The 16,597-nt window shown below is 38.8% G+C and overlaps 1 protein-coding gene across 1 annotated transcript; it reads right to left on the bottom strand.

The window, feature by feature from the left end:
* Nucleotides 1-1,792: 1,792 nt before the first annotated feature.
* Nucleotides 1,793-11,201, bottom strand: LOC113075615 (ribonuclease inhibitor-like). Its single transcript, XM_026248298.1, has 6 exons — nt 11,051-11,201; nt 8,274-8,447; nt 7,171-7,344; nt 4,658-4,831; nt 2,722-2,904; nt 1,793-2,386 (listed from the first exon to the last, which is right to left on the bottom strand). Exons 1-6 carry the CDS (start codon nt 11,101-11,103, stop codon nt 2,371-2,373), a joined length of 774 nt encoding a protein of 257 aa, XP_026104083.1. The 5' UTR covers nt 11,104-11,201; the 3' UTR covers nt 1,793-2,370.
* Nucleotides 11,202-16,597: the final 5,396 nt, after the last annotated feature.

The following is a 16,597-nucleotide window of genomic DNA, read 5'->3' as shown; positions in this document are numbered from 1 at the left end:
TAAAGTCATATGACACACATTTGTATCTTTTATTAACGGTCTTTTTGTCAAAGGCTGAATGTTGATTAGACTGGATTTACACTCAAAAAATATTTCAAACTCACTATTTGTGGATATTTTTGATATTCTTCTTTTAGGGATATTTTGTTGCTCTGTGGCCTGCATACGTAAGCATTATGATTATTATAATATTTGTATCAAATTATGAATACAAAAATAATAATAATAAATTAATTTAACAAATGAAGCTTTGTTCATGTTTTTTTTTTTTATTCGTTATATGCTTTTAAATTGTTTCACAGTTTCACACAAAGCAGACTTTTGGGCGATTCATCACATCATGACCTAAAGCTGAATTGTTCAAAAATCTAAAAGGAAAGCGAAAGTATATAAAACTATGAACCAAAAGGTGCGTTCTATGAAATGCTGGATCTTCTGTTCTTCTTCCAATCTCAAAAAAAAAAAAAAAAAAAAAGGCTAAAAGAGATTCTTACAGGTCATACAGTATTTTTTTATTATTTGATGAAAACTTTTTCATTAAATCTGATATTTTTCATATACAATATATATATATATATATATATATATATATATATATATATATATATATATATAAATAAATGATCAAGTTTATCAAATAATTTAAAAATACTATGTATATATATATATATATATATATATATATATATATATATTTATATATATATATATATATATATATAAATATATATATATATATATTATTGTCTTGCCAGAAAAAGGAAGGGAACATAATAGACTCCACTTGCAGAGCATGCAGAAGATTCCACTTTAGCAAGCAGAATTAAAAAATAAAAATAGGAAAAAAGGAATATAAACTTCGGCCATCTGTCCATTTTAAAAGATAATTTAGATATACTGTCATATATAAAATACAATCAGAATCAGAATGAGCTTTATTGGCAAGTATGTTTTATTTTTGTACTTAAATGTACTTTATTGGCAAGTACACACACAAGGAATTTGACTTGATGACAGGAGCTTCCATTGCAGAAGAAAGTACAGACATAGTGCAAACATACATTATAGTGCAGATATGCATACTGTAGGAATTACACAGTATAGATTAAATATAACACCATAAGAAAAAAATAAAAATTTAATAATGCAATATAATACATGAATAGGAATATAGAGAAAAAAGCTGTTTTATTGAATGTAGAGATATGTTATTTACAAGTGTATATTTTATGTAATTTACAAGTTAAATTTTCAGATTCCAAAATGTAAATGTGTCTGTTATAAAGGACAATGTTTAGTTATGAAAGTTTTACTTGTCTTAATTAAAACACAGGCAAAAATAATAGGTAAATAATATAATATTATAGATTTCCTGACTTCTTTTTGGTAGTCAGGCACTTGATGCTCTCTAATTTAAAACATGTCACCTTACACTAAATGTACCCTAAAAGTATTATGTAAACTGAAAGTATTATACTTAAATTAAACTCTTTCTCCCATAATTGAAGTTGTCTATAGTATACAATACATATCCTATAGAGTCTATGGCTTGGTAATTGAAATGCGTTTTAAGATGCTTTCACACTTGGTTCACTTGCATGGTCCGAACCCGAGTTCGGATGCTCCCCCCTTCCCCTGCCCCCGCTGGACTGTGTTCATATTATAATATTTGAGTCCAAACCGCGGTTAGCTTGCGTCATCAAGCCAGCAGCTGTTTACCCCGTTGCTTGGCAGGAGAAGGCGGCAAATGCACAACATTACTCTCTGCACTTTTATGTATTACGTTTTTGAACTGTTCGTTTTGTTTATAAAGCTTCGGTACATAACGGCACTTGCGTCTGTCTTACAAATGTACTGAAAATGCTCTAAAGAACATTGAAGGCGAACAGAAATTAAATGTACAGTTCTCTGCTTGCAGCACGTCAGTCACATTCATCAGGAAAGTGAGTGAAACACACACACAAACACACATTTTCATCAAATAATATGTCATTAATAGCGGTTCAATTCCGCGATTTAGGATTGCGTTCACATAAGTAGCCAGAGTTCAAATGAAGCGTACCCCAGACCACCGTTTTTAAGCGGACTCGGGTACGGTTCACGGGTGCGCATCCGAGTACAGAAGACAGCGTTCTCATCATCCAAATGAACCGAACTCTGACATCAATCGAATCCGGGTGCGCACCAAAAGTGCTAGTGTGAAAGCACTCTTACTTTTGTCACTTAAAGGGTTAGTTCACACCAAAATTTTAATTCAAAAGAACAGACCAACAAAGTCTTGAGTCTTCTGATTGTGTGACTATGTGTCTCTTTATCAGTTCCTTATTCACCATCGGCTGATTCACAGGAAACGGACCTGATGTCTAAAGACTAGCTACTGGTAGTCCTAGTAAAACACACAGACAGTCACATATGAGACATTACTGCGGACACATCACATCAGCAGATCCATTTCAGAATAAAAATGAAAAACTGATCATAGAATAATATCAGTAAATGATCAACAACTCTTTTCACACATAGACACTTATTCATATATTCATAATAAGTAATATTCATATATTTATAAATCAGTCACATCGCAGAATTAAACTATTATTTTACAAAGTTTAAGGTACAGAGACTGAAGTGGAGCTGAAATATTATCTTATATTTTCAATACACACTTATGAGGTCTGTAACTAAACTTGATCCAATACAAAGCTTTAAATAAATACTCACGATTCATACTTTAGTCTTTCCAGTTTACAATGTGGATCATCTTTCAGATCCAAGAGAGATTTCACATCAGATTTTGATAGTATATTCCAAGACAGGTTCAGTTCTCTCAGGTGTGAGGGGTTTGATCTCACAGCCGAAGTCAGAGAAGGACAACCTTCACCTGTTAGATCACAATCTCTTAACCTGTAGACAACAATGACATGATGTGAATTGTAGTTCAGGTGTCTGTAGTTTGTTATTAACTCTGGTCTCAGAGCAGGAGAGGAGATATAACAACATATAACACATTGCTAAATGCTGCTGCTGATAGAATGAGATGTATATGCATGTTGATGCTCAGTGGTGCGGTTTCAAACTGTCATGTGCTTCCAGAAACTGAACAGACACACAAAGCTGAATGTAAGATACTATTCAATAGTGATTTAAGACGGATAATTATTATTTTTTTTTTTTGCTGTAACTTCTACTAAAAACCTACAGGAGGGTATTTGATTTACACGGACCCACATTTCCCATTAAAATGTTATTTATTAACTCTTGTCCTTAAACACCAAGTTCATGATTTTCCATTTGGCAGTTTCTGAACTGATTAGAAATGTAAGTTACCACTTCGATCAACTTTCCTTTCCTTAAATCATGTTTTATTCAGGATATAAGAGGAACAGTAAACTGCGGATGAAGGACTGAAACTCTTCTGTGCTAATTCTTACAGATACGTCTTTCTATATATATGTTGATTTTGCTAGTTTTAAGCGTGTCACACAGCAGTCATCTTGTATTGTTCATTTATTGTTCTAAAAAATATTTATGGGCCAGTTATTTGCATATAAAATGTAAAATAAAATACATTTTATAAAAAATAAAATAAGACACATTTTATAAAATATTTTATTTAATACACCATTTAAGTTAAAAATGCACCACTGTTGTGTTTCCATAACCTTCAAATTGCAAATTGAAAATACATAAATGGAAACCTGTCAATTGTGCTAAAACTCCTATAGATATATCACACAAATATATGTAAAAAGTCATATATTTATTCTTCAATGTACTATAACCTCCTAGAAACAATTCATACTGTAAGTGGCTGCTCTCCAGTATAAGGGGCTTTCCCTTTCATCAAAGGGTTAGTTCACCCAAAAATGAAAATTAGCCCATAAATGACTCAACTTGAAGTCATCCTAGGCGTATATGAATTTCTAATCCAGTCAGAGTTATTTAAAAAAAAAATGTTTTTAATCTTTCAAGCTGTTTGATGCAACTAAGCGGCTGTTGCACTACATCGGTTCATGAGAAGTCAATAAAAGTTCATAATAAAAAGCACAATCAATTAAAAAATTGGCCTCCTGAACAAAGGCCTCCTGTAGTGTAATCGATGCATTTTTGTAAGAAAAATATCCATATTAAAAACGTAATAATCACATTAATCCAGGTTGCAGAAAATCCTTTACGTGTTAAGGTATTCAGAACAGAGCAACAATAAAAAAATCTGAAAAAGCAGCTACAGTACAGTATACAATTATAGGACAAAGTTTTACATAGCCTATATATGACATTATAATTTATGTTTTATTTTTTAATTGTAAGGAATTATATAATAAAATGCAAATTATAATTAGGCATGTTTTAGGCTTTTCCTTATTTTTATATTTTAGATATCCATAAATTAAGGTAATGAAAGAAATGACTCGCCATCTCCTTATTGGATGTCAGAGGTACGTCAGAGAGGCTTAGGAAGTAACTGAAGCTCCAGTAAATCACTGGTGGCTCAAACAGGAGCAGCAGGTCATGTGATAGGTTGGAGATGTCATAAGTGCCGTATATGCTGAGATTTATTGTTAACTGAACATTTATTTTGTAATGCTAATTTTAGTCCTAAAATTGACATTAAAGGACACATTTACTTATAAGAATGTTAGAGTGATGATCTTACCACAGTATCTCGATTTTACACTGAGGATTTGCCAGTAAAGCAGCAAGAAGCCTCAAATCAAACTTTCCTAGTTTATTTCCAGACAGATCCAGTTCTCTCAGGTGTTCAGGGTTTGATCTCAGAGCTGAAATCAGAGCAGCACAACCTTCATCTGTGAAACCACAATAACCCAACCTGTAAAGAACAAGGACACACTGAGCATACTGAGTTTTTTACACTGTTAAAGAGTTGGATTCCCATGCTAAACATGGACAAAGTTTCAAAAATTAAGTTGTACATTTGAAGGAGTATTTTTGTTCCCAAAATACTACTTCCGGTTTGTCACAAGTTTCGGAAAAGTTTTTTTCGAGTATGGCTCTGTGTGACGTTAGATGGAGCTGAATTTCCTTATATGGGTCCTGAGGCACTTCTGCCGGAAGAGCGCGCGCTCCCGTATAGCAGAGCACTGAGAGCACAACAGACTTCACTGATCAGAGCGAGAGCGTCGCGAAAAGTCACAAAAGAAGTGTGTTTTTGGTTGCCAGGGCAAGACAACCCTGCACAGATTACCAAAAGAGAAACAGCATTAAGGGACCAGTGGATGGAGTTTATTTTTACAGAGCATCAACGGAGTTGTGCAAGTGTTTGTGTTTGTTCCCTGCATTTCGAAGATGCTTGTTTTATAAACAAGGCCCAGTTTGACGATGGATTTGCGTATCGTTTATTTCTTAAGGATGATGCAGTCCCAAGGAAAAAGGGTCACGATCGTGTGTTGGAACCGCAGGCGGTGAGTAAAACTGCTTCAAATATCTCTGCCTCCTTGTTAGTGCGTCCCCTCCCATGCCAAAGACCCGGGTTCGAGCCCCGCTCGGAGCGAGTCGTTGCTGCTGCTGCTTTCGTTCAGTTTCAGCCTCTGGATCTGATTCTGGATCATAAATAAACGGCTGAATCTGACTGTTAGCCATGGTTTGTTTTGGAGGATGGGTTTTTCCTCACGGTAATGTCACAGCTTCCACATGCTCTCAACGCAAAAGCCTATTCATGCTCGTGATTCTTTAGCTCCGCCCACACGTCACGCCTCCAGTCGGTCATGTTTTTCCGGGAAAAATCGGTACAGACTATCTTTCTCTTATGAATATAATAAAACTAAAGACTTTTTGGATTTATGAAGGATGCAGTACTACTCTATATGTACTCAAGATTAACAGGATATTGAGTGAAAACGAGCATTTCACCCCCCCCCCCCCTTTAAACAGAAAGTAAAACTTAAAGCACAAATCAAAGTTTAATGAATCATTGGACTGAGATCTAAAATGCCACAGACCACAGATCTTGAGAGATTTTGAAACAAGTCACTGAAAGGAGAGAATAAAGCAAACTAGACATTTGAATTTCCTTTAGTTATTTGAGCATCGCATATTTGAACATTTTTTCTGATGGTTCAATCGAAGATAGAAAATCTCCACCATTCTTAATCTCATTAAAAATCTTGTTGAATTATTGACACACTGTTTTCCTAATGAATGTTGTTCAGTTGCTTTGACACAATGTATTTTGTTTAATGCGCTATATAAATAAAGGTGACTTGACTTGAATCAATGAAAATCAGAAAATAATGATCAGAAAAGTGAACCTCCTTAGTAGACTGACTTTTCTACTATATCTCTCTTCATGTGACTCACAGCTGACGAGTCAGAGGACTCTTTCTCAGCTGAGTCAGCACTTACAGTAGTTGTTTCTCAAATCTGACATTCATTCTCTATGTTGCTGATATTTTGAAAATCATTTCCTCTACACCAAAATATTTCCACTTTTCTCTTTTTTTATTTTCAGTATTTCAAAGTCTAATTTCTTAAAACTCATTATTGTTATACTGCACTGAAAAACAGCATTCCCTATTTTTATCTTTAAGAACACAACTGCACTGTTCTCACTTCTGATTGTGTTGAGCTTGAGTCCATTTAAAGTCAAGAGATTGAAATGCTGATTGTGAATACTACTTGCATTACAAAACAGTATGTTATAACATTCTCTGTATATGATTATATATTTCTAAAAATATTCAGATGCTGCCTTATTGAGATCTTTCTTGTCGCTATGCCAGAAGTCCTGCCCAATACCTGCTTCTAATAAACCAAACCATATTGATCCTGCTGATGAGTAAAGGTGTCAGTGAAGGTCCAGGAAGGGGGTCATGGTTTTGAGAGTTGAAACAAAGTGAGCTGCACATGGTTGCTGTGCAGCCCATCTGATCAATGTGATATTACCACATCCAATTCAATTGTAGGCCTATTACATACTCATTTAACATTTTATTCCCAATAATTAATAGACTTTAGACATTGTATTTCCATTTTTTTAATATCCTTAAATTTTCTTCACAATGAATGCGTCTCTAAACTAATATGTGATGTAAAAAAGAAAAATGGAATAGGGAAAAGGCAGATTCTCATCCAATCAGCGGCAAGGTTTGCTATTGTGCTTATGATTTACTACTTTTCAATACTTCATATTGTGTTACTGTGTGATCTTACCACAGTTTTTCGAGTTTACAGCAGTAATTCACCAGTACAGTCGAAAGACACTTCAAGCTGGAATCTCTTAGTTTATTCCCAGACAGATCCAGTTGTCTCAGATGTTCAGGGTTTGATCTTAAAGCTGAAGCCAGAGCAGCACAACCTTCATCTGTGATGCAACATTCAACCAACCTGTAAAGAACAATGATGCACTCTTCATTCTCTCAGATCAGATTAGTTCAGCACTAATTCCATTATTTAAGAGAAGGTCTAAACTTAAAATCAGTGTTTGTGAAACATTGGACTGACATCTACACACACTCAGTGAAATGCAGTGAAACTGAATCATGTGCGAATACCTACATCTGTCCTTCTTCATGTCAAGTCCCAGGTTTTACCCAGGTGATGCGTTGCTCTTGTTTGAGCCTTGTAAAGTGGTGCTCAAAGTTAATTTAATTTCAACATCTTGTCATTCATTCATGAATGAACTGTTTAATTACTCACTCATAAAAACAATGTAACTGCACTGACTGTCACCATGTCACCTTGATGCTTGCAATTATGTCTTTTAAGCTCTTTAATAAGACAAAGTATCTTAATACTGTATGGATAGTGTTATTAAGACCTAATAAAATGTCCATTGTAAAATGAATACTTGATCTTATTAGTTTTTAGTCTTTTGACATTTATTTCCCATTAAATACCCATTAAACACTGTATTTGCATTTTTATAAATATTTTCTACATTTTTATTTTAAAAGAAATGCCTCTCTGAGCTAATATGCAAAGGAAAAAGTGAGAAGAAGGGGTTCAGGAAAAGACAGATTCGTACTCAGATTGGTTCACTGGATGTACACAGATAATATGTTTGAATGTTTTGCTATTGAAAAGAAAAACTGTTTTAATGTGTAGATAGAAGTCCATTGTGTATAAGAAACAAAGCTGGTCACAATTTTTTGACTTTCAGTATATCTTAATTGTAAGATGTCTTACCCAATCAGTGGCAAGTATTCCATTTGCCAACAATTCCTTTTCAGGTAGGAGTAATTTTGTTTTTGCCATAGCGCCTATGATTTACTGCTTTTTGTTCTTACATTGTGTTATATAGTATATGATCTTACCACAGCTTTTCCACTTTACAATGAGGATTCGCCAACACAGCAGAGATCAGCTTCATGCTTGAATCTACTAGTTTATTCCCAGACAGATCCAGTTGTCTCAGGTGTTCAGGGTTTGATCTCAGAGCTGAAGCCAAAGCAGCACAATCTTCATCTGTGAGAGCACACTCATTCAACCTGTAGAGAACAATGACACAGTCTTCTTTCAGATCAGATCAGATTTGTTAAATACATTATAAAAGGGGTCATATGACGTTGCTAAAAAGATTAACATTATTTTGTTTATTTGGTGTAATTGTCACACGTGTACTACAGCAAGTAGCGAAGAACGAGGAGACAAAGCGTACACTCAAACATTTTTTTTTTTTAAACCAAAAATCCTGAAAAAGTGAAATGTATGCTGCTTGGCCAGCTATCCAGTGCATTGTGATTGGCAGAATGCCTCAAGCGCATGACGGAAATGTTACACCCCTTAACATACTGTTACATATCGCGCTGCATAAACATAAAACCATGTCTGCATTTGTGATCGGAGAAACAACAAACAACAAGCACTTCTCTACACTGCTCTAAACTCAAGAAGCACCAGACTGAAGCTTACGGTGTCTCCACAACATGGCGCCAGCAGTAACAGCGAGAATAAAAAATCCATCTTCTTTCTTTGTGTGAACATTTGGGTGGCTTTATACAAATCTTCCCACATCGTGACGTAGACATGTGGGGGCATGTTAGAATGAGCCGTTATAGCCAGGCGTGGATGACTTAACTTTTATAAAGATTTTCTCTTTGGATATTAAACTTCAGTTTTTGCAACTTTACAGATCTTCTTTATGCACCAAAAGCTTGTAACACTCCTCATAGAAAGGAAAATGTTCAATCGCATCATAAGAGCCCTTTAAATAGAGTGTACAAACTTAAAGCACAAATCAATGTTTTAAGAATCATTGAACTGAGGTCTAAAATCTCACAGAGCACAAAACATGATCATAAAACTTTTACACTACCAGTCAAAAGTTTTTCAACAGTAAGCTTTTTAATGTTTTTTAAAGAATTCTCTTCTGCTCACTAAGCCTGCATTAATTTAATCCAAAGTACAGCAAAAGGAGTGATATTGTGAAATATTTGTACTATTTAAAATAACTGCTTTCTATTTAAATATATTTTAAAATGTAATTTATTTCCTGTGAACAAAGGAATTTTCAGCATCATTACTCTAGTCTTCAGTGTCATATGATCCATCAGAAATAATTTGCTCATTCATAAATCATTTTAATAAACTGATTTTCTGTTCAAGAAACATTATTATGATTATTATCAATATTTAAAAGTTGAATACTTTAAGAATTTATAGAAATGTATACTTCTATTTAGCAAGTATGCATTAAATTGATCAAAACTGATGATAAAGACTTTTATAATGTTACAAAACAATTATATTTCAGATAAATGGAGCTACATTTTCTATTCGTCAACGAAACCTAAAAAAAAAATATACTCAGCTGTTTTCAACATAATAATGTTTTTGAGCAGCAAATCAGAATATTAGAATGATTTCTGAAGGATCATGTTACTGGAGTAATGATGCAAAAAAAAAATTGTCATTGCTTTGAAATCACAGGAATAAAGTGTTGGAGAAGTGATGAGTGTGATTTTGCACCGTTAAAACAATATTTTAAAAAGAGTCACTGCTGAAAGATAAATGTGATTAAAAATGAGAATTAATCTAGTACATTCTTCTGACTGTGTTGAACTCGAGCCTGTTTAAGATCAAGAGACTGAAATGTTGATTGTTTGTGAAAGTTTGTTACATTATCTGCTTTTCCACAGTCGGGCTAGTGCTAGCCTGTTTTTTATACGTGCCAGACAGGGCTCACATGACGTCACTTCCTGTTTGTTGCTGCCATGTTTTTTAGTTTGAGCTACGTCAAGTTACTTCTTTATCTTCTATTTTTTTTATCTTAAAATAATTTTTACACACCATCATTTTAATTTCTATAAGGTGTGGATATATCCCACAATGCATTTATTGAATGAGCACTGTCCGAACTGATTGCACTATATTTTCACTGTTTTATTTTATTTATTTATTTTTTATGTAAAATCATTTTCTAACTGTTTTTAAAAGTTTTAATCATTTTAAAAGTTTTAAAATTGCTTGTTTTATTTTTGTTATTATTTTTCTTCATGATTATTTTACTTTCTTTTATGTAAAGCACTTTGAATTACCATTGTGTACGAAATGTGCTATATAAATAAACTTGCCTTGCCTTGCCTATAATATTCTACAACAAACACAAAGTGCTTTATCAATAGTTTTATTTTGATTACCAGAGTCCACTATTAGCTTATAGTCCATTAGCATCGCCAGCATGGTTGCCGCTAATCTCGCAAACATTGCTAATGCTCTATTAACACACATTACCATTGTTTTACTCACTGTTACTTGCTTTGAACAGCAGATGTGTGTCTATATTTGAATGCAGGTGAAATATTTAAAATTCATGACATAGTCCAAAAGATTTACACACCATCCTTTTATTGTGGAAACATTTGCATGCCCCTAAACATGATGTGGAATAAAACGAAACCTGATTGTCTGCTTTATGTCAATCACATGGCCTTTTGAGTGTTCTTTGACCATTAAAGCATCCAAGGTTCCCATACCTTCTGCTGTCAGTCTGAATTTACAGCTCAATGAGCTGAACTCACAGCAGCAGAATGAGGCTGAACACTTAAAAATATTTTACATTGTGTTCCATGTCTGAGAGTCTTGATCTTACCACAGTATCTCCAGTTTACACAAAGGATTCTGTATTACAACAGACAGTGGCATGACTCCTGAATCTCTTAGTTTATTCCCAGTCAGATCCAATTGTCTCAGGTGTTCAGGGTTTGATCTCAGAGCTGAAGCCAGAGCAGCACAACCTTCACCTGTTATACCACACTTACTCAACCTGTAGAGAACAAATGACACACTCTTCACTCTCTCGGATCAGATCAGTTTAACAGTAAATCCATTATTTAAAAGAAAGTATAAACCGAAATAAGCACAAATCCATGTTTGATAAATCATTGGACTGAGATCTAAAATGCCATGGAGCACAAAACATCATCATAAAAAAATCTATATTATTAGTTTCTGTGTCTGAGACGGAAGTAGAGCTTTGCACTCACTGGCACATACACACACACACACATTTGTTTCTGTGAATTCTGGGGACTTTCCATAGACTTTGATTACTTTTAAACTTTTCTGATAAACCAATATTTTTTATCCCTTAACCAAACCTTAAACCTACCTCTTACAAAAAACCTGTTTGCATTGTTACAATTTCAGATAAATGTGAAGGGAACTAGATGCATCGATGACGTCATTGCTTTGGGAACACTTCCGGTGTGATGAATGTCTGAAGCCCTTTTACAATCACACCAATTAATCGGCCAATAGCACTTAGCACCGCCCCGAACATACGTACGTATGATCATGAATGTGTGCTGCACACTATTTAATCCGATTTTACACTATGACGAAGGAAGCGCTATCGAAGCTACGGAACAGCCAGCATCGCAGCATCTCGTTTCCTATTCAGGGAACCAAGGTTATATATGTAACCGAAATGTTCCCTTTCTTAGGTTCACTTCAAATCTGCAATGACGTCATCACTTTGGGAATGATATACCATAATGCCAGACGTACCTAAGATAGCTGGGACCAAGGAAAGAGTCTGCTCAAGCGGAAGAGACCCGGAAGCCAAGAGCCAGTCTCACATTCAGACAAGTAGAACTTGATGAAAGTGCTAGTAGAGGACTAACCTGCCACAGCACAGACATTTCCCATCAAAAACTATTTAAAGAGAGCATGAGAAGAAGCCATTGCTTTCATAAAACAAGCATGCACCTTAGAGGCGAAGTCACACCATGTGCCTCATAGGCTAAAGATATAGTACTATCTTACCCCGCATAGCAAGGGAGAAAACCTCCAACCACTTGCTGAAAGCAAACAGTGTCGAAGCAGCCTTAGGATATACTAGTCCTAGGAAGCAGTAAGACTTAACCAATCTTGGGGAACAGTCCATACAAGAGGAGCTGACAGAGCCTACAGATCCTCATACGTCTAATAGAGAATAGGACAATTTCAAAGTTATCTGAAAGACTTAAACAGCTCAAATGGATGGGCTGCCAGGCCTTTCAACCAAAATAAGTCCAAAAAAGGATCTGTGCTCGGTGGAAAGGCCTAAGCTGTCTCGTCCCTGTATAAATGGGAAACCAAAGGGTGACTGTGGCGAGTGGGGCGGGGCCGAGAGGCGTGGGAACGAGGAGTGAGGCCAGGTGTAGTGATTGGAGATGAGCTACACCTGCGCCCCCACCGCCGGTCTTGAGTCCCACGTAGGAGATGTAAGGATATAAAACTGGAGCGACGACCGTGAAGGATGAGAGAGGACCAGGCCTGGGATATTATTTTATGTTTGCTTTTTATTTATGCACACCAGTTGTCCGTGAGGGGCTGGTGCGCCGTTTTGTATTTACTTTTGAATATTAAAATGAGTTTTGATTGTGCGCCGGTTCCCGCCTCCTTCTTCCCGATGAATATGGAGATTTGTATATTGTTACAGTGACATCCCTCTAAAACACTTCTATGGGTAATGCTCAGCAGATATGGCAGCCACATAAACCTGTGGCAGGTCCCTACAGGGTAATGGACTGGGTCCAGATTGGGTCCACTTAAGGGCATACAGCGCCATGTATGAGTGGGCCAAAACGGTACCACCAGTGTTAGGAGGTAAGAACGATGGTAGACCAGGGCGGGGTGCAATTGACAGTCTTTAATAAAGAAAATAGTCTTTCAATAGATCTCCATGAGAGGAGAGGCAGGGATCCCGGGATGCCAACTCCCAGTCCAAAACAGAGAAGACCGCTGACGGTGTGAAAAGCCAAGGGCAGGTGCTGCACAGGTTCTCTGCAAACAGGCACAGCCGGATAATAAACAGTCCAATGACAGTATAACTCACAGTTGCAATAAAGACTAAACAATCCACGGACAAGACAGGACAGGACTAGGAAACAGACGTGTCTCACGAAAGGTCATCGAATAATCCGACAATGAGACAGGGCTAGAAAGAGAGAATAAGAAGCAGAGACAATCAAGGGCAAAAGAGGGACAGGTGAGGGAATGGAAGGGGAGACAGCTGAAAGTGATAATGAGCGGAGGAGTGTGCGTGATAGAGTGAGTAAGTGATCACAAGAGGGAGACAGAGACAGAGGAAAAGACCAGGATCATGACAGTACCCCTCTCTCAACGAGCGCCTCCTGGCGCTCCTGAGGGCAACTGGCGGGACCGGAGGAAATCATCGATGAGTGAAGGATCCAGGACATCCCGGGAGGGAACCCAACTTCTCTCCTCAGGACCATACCCCTCCCAATCGACCAGATATTGACGACCGCGTCCCCGACGGCGCATGTCGAGGATGCGGCGAACCCTGTAGACAGGGGTATCATCGACAAGACTAGGGACGCGCACAGGGCGAGAAGGGGGACGGATGACTGGTTTAACGCAAGAGACGTGAAACACGGGGTGGACCCGGCGCAGATTAGGCGGAAGGTGAAGTTTTACTGCGACGGGGTTAATGACTCTTACAATGCGAAATGGTCCAATAAAGCGGGGAGACAATTTACGTGAATCGGACCGGAGAGGTAAATTTGAAGTGGACAACCACACTCTCTGGCCGCAAACGTAACGAGGGCTCTTAACTCTGCGCCTATTGGCCGTAACAGTCATGCGTCTTCTAGCTCGACAGAGAGCAGATCGCACTCTCCTCCAGGTGCGTTTGCATCGGCTAATAAAAGCTTGCACGGACGGAACATTAGATTCAGAGTCTTGGGACGCAAATATCGGAGGTTGATAACCGAGACAGCAATGAAAGGGCGAAAGACCCGTAGCAGAGGAGGGGAGCGAATTATGGGCGTATTCGGCCCAAGAGAGTTGCTGTGACCATGACGCGGGATTCTGATGGGTGAGACTGCGGAGCATACGGGCGACAATTTGATTGGTCCGTTCAGCTAGACCGTTCGTCTGGGGATGAAACCCAGACGAAAGGCTAACGGATGCCCCAATCAGACGACAAAACTCTTTCCAAAATTGAGAAGAAAATTGGGGGCCTCTATCAGACACAATATCAGTGGGTAACCCATGAAGCTTAAAAACATGATCAACCATGATCTGGGCGGTCTCTTTGGCAGAAGGGAGTTTGGCGAGAGGAATAAAATGGGCCCGACTTAGAAAAACGATCTACCACGGTTAGAACAACGGTGTTACCCCCTGAGGGAGGAAGACCGGTGATAAAGTCGAGTGCTAAGTGAGACCACGGTCGAGACGGAACCGGTAGCGGACGAAGTAGACCGGCCGGAGGAGAACTGTCAGTCTTAGTTTGAGCGCACGTATTGCAGGAGGCAATAAATCGTCGCACGTCCCGTTCTAAAGAGGCCCACCAAAAACGCTGACGGATAAAAGCGATGGTGCCCCGGACGCCGGGATGGACTGTCAATCTAGAGGTATGTCCCCATGAAGGACTGGCCCGACGCGCTGACACAGGGACAAAAAGCAGCCCCTAGGGCAGTTGCGCGGAACTATGACACGAGAAAGGGTACGCTTAACCAGCCTCTCTATTCCCCAAGACGGCCGTGCCAATAACATGACCCGGGGGAATAATCTCCTCAGGCTCAGAAGAAGCAGAGGAGTCAAAAAGACGGGATAGTGCATCAGGCTTGACGTTCTTGGTACCCGGACGGTACGAGATGGTGAAATCGAACGGGTAAAGAATAACGCCCAGCGGGCCTGACGAGCATTTAGTCTCTTGGCCTTGCGGATATATTCTAGGTTTCGGTGATCTGTCCAGACGATAAAAGGAACGGGAGCTCCCTCTAGCCACTGTCGCCATTCGCCTAACGCTAGACGGATGGCGAGCAGTTCGCGGTTGCCTACGTCGTAATTGCGCTCAGCAGGAGAAAGACGGTGGGAGAAAAAGGCGCAGGGGTGTATCTTGCCGTCAGCAGAGGAGCGCTGGGATAAGCACCGCCCCGACCCCTACTTCAGAGGCATCGACCTCGACTATAAATTGTTTAGAGAAGTCAGGGGTGAGAAGGATAGGTGCGGTAGTAAAAGCAATTTAAGAGTGTCGAACGCAGTCTGCGCAGAAGCGGACCATCTAAACTGGGGACTTGACGGAGTCAGAGCTGTAAGGGGTGCGGCTACTTGACTAAAATTACGTATAAAACGACGATAAAAATTAGCAAACCCGAGAAAACGTTGTAGTGCGAGGCGGGAATCGGCACGGGCCAGTCGGTAACAGCCTGGACCTTAGCAGGGTCCATACTAATCCCCTCTGCCGAGATGATAGAGCCCAGAAACGTAACTGAGGGAGCATGGAAAGAACACTTCTCGGCCTTAACATAAAGATTTCTCTAATATAGACCTGAAGAACACGACGAACATGTTGGACGTGCACCTGAGAGACGGCGAAAAAATCAGAATGTCATCTAGGTAGACGAATACAAAAATTGAGCATGTCTCGTAGGACATCATTGATTAAGGCTTGAAAAACGCGGGGGCGTTAACCAATCCGAAGGGAAGAACCCGGTATTCAAAGTGTCCGAGGGGCGTATTAAACGCGGTCTTCCATTCATCCCCCTCCTTTATACGTACTAAGTGATAGGCGTTACGCAAGTCGAGCTTAGTGAATATCTTAGCTCCCTGCAAGATCTCGAAGGCGGAGGACATCAGGGGTAATGGATAACGATTCTTCACAGTGATATCATTTAAACCCCGATAGTCTATGCAGGGACGCAGGGAGCCATCCTTCTTCTTAACAAAGAAGAACCGGCTCCCGCTGGAGACGAGGAAGGAACGATGGTACCCGCATTGAGTGATTCAGAAAGGTATTTCTCGAGCGCCTCCCTCTCGGGGGCGGATAATGAGTATAGTCTACCACGGGGGGGCGTTGTACCTGGGAGGAGATCTATACTGCAGTCATACGGGCGATGAGGGGGAGAGAAGTGGCCCGGGAACGACTGAAGACCTCCCGCAAATCGTGATACTCCTCCGGAACCCCAGACAAGTCACCTGGCTCCTCCTGAAAAACAGTTACGGGCAAGACAGGGGGCACAGCAGAAGACAGACAATCTACATGACAGGACAATTTCCAAAGAAAGAATGGTGCCTTCTGCCCAGTTAATCTGGGGGTTGTGAAGCACTAACCACGGGTGGCCTAAAAACCACGGGAGAAAAAGGGAATGAAAAAAAAAAAGAAATAGTCTCTCTATGATTTCCAGAA

This window comes from Carassius auratus, unplaced genomic scaffold, assembly GCF_003368295.1.
Source record: "Carassius auratus strain Wakin unplaced genomic scaffold, ASM336829v1 scaf_tig00017285, whole genome shotgun sequence".
Classification (NCBI taxonomy): domain Eukaryota; kingdom Metazoa; phylum Chordata; class Actinopteri; order Cypriniformes; family Cyprinidae; genus Carassius; species Carassius auratus.
This window is presented reverse-complemented; position numbering and strand designations above follow the sequence as displayed.

Excerpts from the sequence above, each read along its gene's own strand:
- LOC113075615 (XM_026248298.1), bottom strand. The coding sequence starts at position 11,103 with ATGCCACTGTCTGTTGTAATACAGAATCCTTTGTGTAAACTGGAGATA. Across the intron at positions 7,345-8,273 it reads TGTAAAGTGGAAAAGCTGTG|GTTGGTTGAATGTTGCATCA; the intron begins GTAAGATCATAT and ends TGTTCTTTACAG. Across the intron at positions 2,905-4,657 it reads TGTAAAATCGAGATACTGTG|GTTAAGAGATTGTGATCTAA; the intron begins GTAAGATCATCA and ends TGTTGTCTACAG.